At 43.7% G+C, this 6,668-nt stretch overlaps 1 protein-coding gene across 3 annotated transcripts in view; it reads right to left on the bottom strand.

Moving 5' to 3' along the window:
• The window catches only part of Slc38a4 (solute carrier family 38 member 4), a 64,405-nt gene that overhangs the window by 22,113 nt on the left and 35,624 nt on the right, over nt 1–6,668 (bottom strand). For 2 of the 3 annotated variants that reach the window (XM_013348710.1, XM_005353998.2), the window contains exon 2: nt 1,851–2,081. The exons of the other annotated variant lie outside the window; for it this stretch is intronic. In XM_013348710.1, the coding sequence (XP_013204164.1) occupies nt 1,851–1,969 (119 nt within the window). In that variant the 5' untranslated portion in view covers nt 1,970–2,081. The remainder of the gene's footprint in view (nt 1–1,850; nt 2,082–6,668) is intronic. 3 annotated transcript variants of the gene reach the window in all.

The raw sequence follows: 6,668 nt of genomic DNA, 5'->3' as shown, positions 1-6,668 counted from the left end.
CACACACTCACATAGTGCCAATACAAGGTATAGCTAGAACACAACACACACTCACATAGTGCCAATACAAGGTACAGCTAGAACACAACACACACACTCACAAAGCTTTCAGTATGTTTCCAGGAACTGCAGAGTAACAGTGCTGCGTGCACATGAAAAAACACTTCCTGTTTTCTTCTGTGTCCACAATCCTCCCACCATCAGTCTGTGTTTAACGTCCTGGTTATGTGGGAGCTGTTACCGCTCACACTTGAAGCCTGGGATGATAGGGCAAAAGGCGACAAAGGACTATAAAAATGAGTGTTTCTTCTGTATAGTCCAAACCGAAGGGTGCCCACCATCCTGATTTATTTCCCTCAGCAAATTAAAATCTCCATTGCATGTGTGGTTTATAGAACTTAGAATTTGAAAGGAAGCATATTACTTATTTCTGAGGTGCTTGCATGTTCTTTTTGGTGTGAGAGGAGATGTGGGCATAAAACTGACATTGCTGAAAGTATGTGAGAAATGCCCTTAGCACGTTAATATTTTAACATCAGACAAACATCTATTGAAGACAAGGAAAATGACCTCAAGCAAAGGCTACAGTATGTTGAATTTTCTTTTTACAACTACAGATTCATTCTATACCAAACACAAACAAAACCCACCCATTAAAAGTGAATGGCAATTCACAAAAAATGGCATCTTATTCATGAGCTCTCAGTTAGAAAGTACGTCACTGTGGGTACTAAGACGATGCTGCGTGAAGCCGAACAGCAGAATCCACTGTGGACTCTAGGGCTGTTCTTGAGTTGGACCCCCTCCAGTTCACCCACCCCCCGACAGCTCTCACACCTGCGTGTGTTCCCTGCAGAATCTAAGAGCCTTCCATCCGGGCCCAGCATACCAAGAGCAATGATGTAAAAGAAAAAGAACACAGAATTGCCGAATATCACTTTATATCCCCAACAGTTACTTATTCCTTGAAAAAGCAGGTGCTAGTTTACGAGTCTACACTTTGCACGAAAGTTCAAATGAAGATAAATCTCCCTCTAAGCCGGGCAAGCACTCTGCAGATACCAGTGGCCTGTGTTTTACCACATTTAGGAGCCACTAAGTTTAGAAACTGCCCTGATTGACCCCTTTCTAGTCCACCAATGCCTAAAGTCACTGCACCCAGCCATCGGTAGGAAGGCCTTGCCCTCTCTGGACTGCCTCCCCACAGTGGGAAGGAGACAACCTCCTTGTTAGAAGTGAGCTAGTGAGCTTTAAAGGTTGGTGCAGTTGGTGGACAAATAAAACGACCTGAAGCCTGGGTGGAAGGCTCGACAACAGGCTGAGGAAATGCCATATATTTCATGGGTGACCCCATGATAGTTTGTGAATGATATTACTCAGAATATGCTTATGAGAAAAGAACAAACTAAACAAAAAAAAAGCCAGAAATAAAGAAATGAAGAAAGAAAGAAAGAAAGAAAGAAAGAAAGAAAGAAAGAAAGAAAGAAAGAAAGAAAGAAAGAAAGAAAGAGAAAGGCCAGCCCCACCCTCACCCCCTGCCCCCAAAACTCTCTGGAGACACACAACATTGAAAGTAAAGTCAGAGGAAAGAGGATCTGAGGGAGGGTTCTCCCGAAAGATAAATAAACAACACAGTAATGTCAGTGAGATGTGGGTCAGCAAAGGAGACAAGGACGATGCAACTTCGCTTTGCAATCAGTCACACCAAGGGCCCGAGTTGACGTGTTAACATCAACACTGTTAGCTCACATCGATCCAAAATCAATGCAGCCATCCCACCATGACCCCGGTTTTCCAAGCCCACGGCCCGTCTTGTTTTCCACAGAGCCTGGCGATCTTTCATCCCGTACCTGCTCATGGCTGCCTTTTCAGAGTTCCCCATCCTCGTGAAGCTGTCTTGAACGCTTTCTCCACTGCTGCTGTCGTCGTCAGGCTCAATGTTGACATTTCTCAGTTCCATGGGGTCCATTTGACCTGTCAGCGCTTTCCTGTCCACCCAGGAGCTTCTTCAGTGTAAATAATACACAGCACCTTCAGGTTAAGGCTCTTCCACTTCGTGTGGACGTTCAGAACGCTCTGTTCTGAAAACAGAGCACAAAACACACCATTCTAACTTGCTTTGAATTGGATCGATGAATCTGAATCTCCTACTTTGTGGACACTTGCTGTAAAACACAGAAAGGAACGAAGTTCTTGGAAACCTCACAAAAAAAAAAAAAAAAAAGCCCTGAAAATTTTCCTCACCTAATACAGAAAGAAAAGGAAGAAAAGAAACAAAGAACGAAAGGAGGAAAGAAGGAAGGGAGGGAACGAGGAAGGAAGGAAGGAGAGAAAAGAACATGGCAGTTATCTTTCAACTCACCATGGGAATAAATTAAAAGCAATCTCAAGATGTGACAGGCGGTCATCGTGAAGATTTAGGTGTTCATAAGCAGATTGCATGCTTTTTTAAAACAGGGGAGAGGACAAAAGTAAATTATTGACAAAGGAAGGTCTGCCAAGTATCTCTATGAGCTGCATCTAGAAAGAACATTGTCGCCTTAATTTAACTGAGCATGAAAGAATTCAAGCCACCAAAGTGCTTGGTAATGTGCAGCCCTGGGCAGGAGGAGCTTAGAAAAGCCACATTCTAGGCACCCAGAATGCCAGCCATAGCCGAAACTACTAACGAAATAAACATACAGGTTTACCATCGAATTGGCGTTAGACATCATCTACTTCAAATTCGAGCTTATATCAACCATAAAGAGATTCATCTCTCATACTGTGCTCCGTCTTTAAGTCACTGGGTCTAAGCATAACTTTGTTCTCAACTGGAAAGTGATGGGAGGACCAGCTGGATTTGCCTTTTCTAAAAACACCATAAATCTTCCTATGCTACTGATAGAAATTTTTGGAAAGCTTACAGCTAGACGCATCCAGTTGCTGCTGAGCCCTGTTAGTAACAGAAACACGACTGTCCTTGAAGCAGTGATTCTAATATGTGAGTTACCCACTTGCTAAGCACATGCTGAACAGAGACACAACCATGGAAATTGCTCCAGAACTCAAAAAGTCACAAACCCCAAGAAACAAGAAACCTACACATGAGAATGACCCCACCAATCCCAAAAGCATATCTGTGGAAAGCGGCTGACACACTTGAACGTAGAATCCTAAATTATGAAGTTAAAAACACAGGTGGAAACTTACTAACATGACTATCAGTAAGGTACCAGAAAGGACAAGATTCCCAAGTCACGGAGCAATATAAAATAGACTTCTAAAGTGATATAATAATAAAAAAATCCAAATGAGAAAATAACATTGATTTCAATATGTTGGGAAACAAGGAAAGTTTAGTTTATGCAAAAAAAATATCTAAAATTAAAAAAAATGCAGCCATTGAAATAGGGAAAGTCAGCTAAAGGAAGAGTTAGGAAAGTAGGTGAGAGCTGCAGAAATCACTCGAATTACAACACAAGGAGGTAAAGAAAGAAAACTGTGAAGGAGGAGTTATGAGATTGGCATAGGGGCTAACAGGTGTTCTCATGTGACAGAATGGCAAGAGCAGAGAGACAGGACAGAAAGAAACTTGACAAAGACAGGTTCCGAATTAAGGGAAAACAGCAGGTCCCAGAGTTTCAGAGGAAATGCGTTTCAGGATAAAACTGGATCCTTTACTAATACAAGGCGGAGTAAGTGCATATGATAAAGTCAAGAGAAGACACACAAGGCACAGAAAGAAGAAATGTAGATGCTTGAAAAGAGAAAGACAAACAGAAACTGAGCAAGGGAGCTCACCTTGCCCACCACACCTGCCCCGTCTCACTTCCAGACGGGAGCTACTCAGTAGTTTCTGCTGTCAGTTCCTAAAAGTGGTGGTTCTAAACTTAAGTCAGCTGTGCACAGTAAGATGGTGGCATACTCTCGCCTGCTTACACTCTCAATTGTGTCAGTTAAAAAAAAAACAAACATGTTTACAATGTTGAGACTTATTTCATCCTGATCTACAAAACCATTGAGTCTGTGCCAGTTTACCTACAGATTGCTCCCACGTAGGACCGATCGCCTCTGCTTACAGCGTTCGCATTGTGTAAATGGCATGCCTGAGAACACCAAATGGTGCATTTGACTAGGCGACCCTACATTACCAGAATTCCGAAAGCAAGGTTCTAGCTTTGTCTTCCTTTCTGAACACTCCCGTCCTCTAAACTCAGCTTCTCCTTTTTCAGTTCATGTGGCAGTGTGCTGAAAGACCACCTGGAGAGGCCATTCTCAGCCATGAGCTCTGCTCACAAACAGACCTGAGTCTGTCCATCCTGGAGAATGACTTTGTGAGGCTTTCACGCGGCACTGTGTGAATTCCAGATTCGGACTCATTTTCCCTCTGGGTGCTGAAGGCCTTTCTTCCTCCACCTCAGCCCTCTACGGATTAGTTTGCTTCTTGTTCCTTTGTAGCTAACATTATTTTCTGCTCACACTGATCTGAAATTTCGCAAGCTAACTGAAGTCAGCTTCAGTTGTCAGCCTGACACACCAGGAAGGTGGGAACTTACATAAGTGATTGCCTTCTACCCCATCAGATTGGCATATGGGCAAATCTGTGAAGGATTTTCTTAATTGTTAACCCATTTGGAGAGGAGGGACAGCCCACCGTGGGTGGTAAATTCCCTAGGCAACCTGGCCTGGGTTGTGTTAGTAACCAGAGTTCCTCCATGTTTTCAGCTTTAAGCTCCCATCTTGGTTCCCCAACATGATGGACTTTAACCTGCAAGCCAAAATAAAATTGTTCCTCCCCACAAGTTGCTTCTCTTCAGTGTTTTATCACAGCAACACAACCACACTAAAACAATCAGGATGGAATGACATGTGTGTAGCTTTCAAAACCCATCATATTCAGTAGATAGAGGGAGAGTTCAATCAAGAGACATGTATGTAGCTTTCTTCAGGCCAAAACTACATTTTTTTCCTGCCATTATCTAAAGCTAGCTTATCTCTTCCTCTGTGGTTATTCAAATCTATTGTAGGCCACTTGGTCTAGATGGCTCAACTTCTCCCTTACAGCTACTTCCTTGCTTATGAAGTTACAGTGTTTCTGACTTTAAGTGATACAATATCCACCTGCCCTCAGGAAAAAAAACTCAAAAATTTTAAATTTTGGTCTTTTCTTGGGCTGTCTATGACTCATTTGAGACAGTAGGAGGCAGTGGTGAGCTCCAGGTGCCAGTCAGCTAAGGATGATGAGCGTAAAGACAGTCAGTCCTCTAGTTTGCTGTGGATAAACTGTTGTGCTTGGACAATGTGGTCTTGAATGTCCATCTAAGGCCCCCGTGTTGAAAGCTTGGTTGTCAGTCTGTAGCACTATGAGGAAGTGCAGACTCTTCAGGCCATTGGATGCTGGCTTTTGAAGGACATCCTTTCTTTTTGCTTTCTGCACAGCATGAGATAAAGTCTCTTCTGGCCTGTGCTACCACCATGTAAACGACACTCCCGCAGGTCCAGAATAAGAAGGGCGAGCGAATGAAAGCTCTGAACCCGAGTCCAAACTCTCCCTTTCTGCTTTACCCTCATTACACTCTTGACCACAATAACAGGAAGCTGACCCGTGCAGTAGGTGAGATGCATGAAACACATCTTCATCTTAAGGATGTTTTCAACTTCAAGCTGTCAATCAAGTAGCCATCATGTGTTCCATTTTTTTTCATCTTACTGATCCACATTCGGGTATAAGTTCTTAATGTCATGTCCCAAACAATAAACATAGTTTGGGGTATATCTTTTATTTTCAATCTAGCTGACAATTCTGACTGTTCCTTGGAGATGTCCAGCCTGTTTCTTTCTCTCTCTGCTCTGGACTCTTCCAGATGCCCCTGCACCTGAGGTGTGAGGGGAGTTTTAGCAACAGATGTATAAAGTACGGACGTGACCTCACGAGGGAGGATTAAGTGGGGTGGGGTTTATTGTAGATATGAGAGAAGTACAGCCAGGGGCATCTGGAAGAGTCTAGAGCAGAGAGATAAAATAGTAGGCTAAGGCCATAAGAGGAGTGGGGAGAGAGTGAGAGAGGAAGAGAAAGAGAGGACCAAGAGAGAGGCAGGGGTGTGGGGGACTAAGAGAGCACATGGCCAAAATGGCAGGGTTATATAGGAATGAGAATCTGGGAAAAGGAAGCCCGTGAGCTAAACGGGCTGTAAGGGCTGGAACTAATCTCATAGCCCTTACAGGGGACGGGCAGGGTAAGAAGATCCAGGATGGCAGCACGAACTCTGTAACAGGTACTTGTGATGCTGAGAGAGCCTGGATGCCAGCAGGAACTTTGGTATGCTAACAGGCATCACAGTTAGCCATGGGTCCCTAGTTACTCTTGGACCTGACAAGACATGCATTTAGTTTCCCCTGGTAATTTTCTTCTCCCCCTTGTTCTCGCTTTTCAGGTCTTCTTTTTGTTGTTTGGTTTTATGGACACAATGTTTTCCAAACTCTTTCTAAAGCTATTGAATCAGCATCTTCAGAACTTGATGAGTGAGACAGCAGGTATCCAGGTTGTCAGGCCTATGGGCTTGGTTCAGTGCTGCCTGCTCCTTGGATGACCTTTCTGTACAGAGGCTTCTCTGCAGTGTGTGTGTGTGTGTGTGTGTGTGCAGTGTGTGTGTGTGTGTGTGCAGTGCGTGTGTGTGTGTGTGCAG

Source organism: Microtus ochrogaster, chromosome 15, assembly GCF_000317375.1.
Source record: "Microtus ochrogaster isolate Prairie Vole_2 chromosome 15, MicOch1.0, whole genome shotgun sequence".
Lineage (NCBI taxonomy): Eukaryota > Metazoa > Chordata > Mammalia > Rodentia > Cricetidae > Microtus > Microtus ochrogaster.
This window is presented reverse-complemented; position numbering and strand designations above follow the sequence as displayed.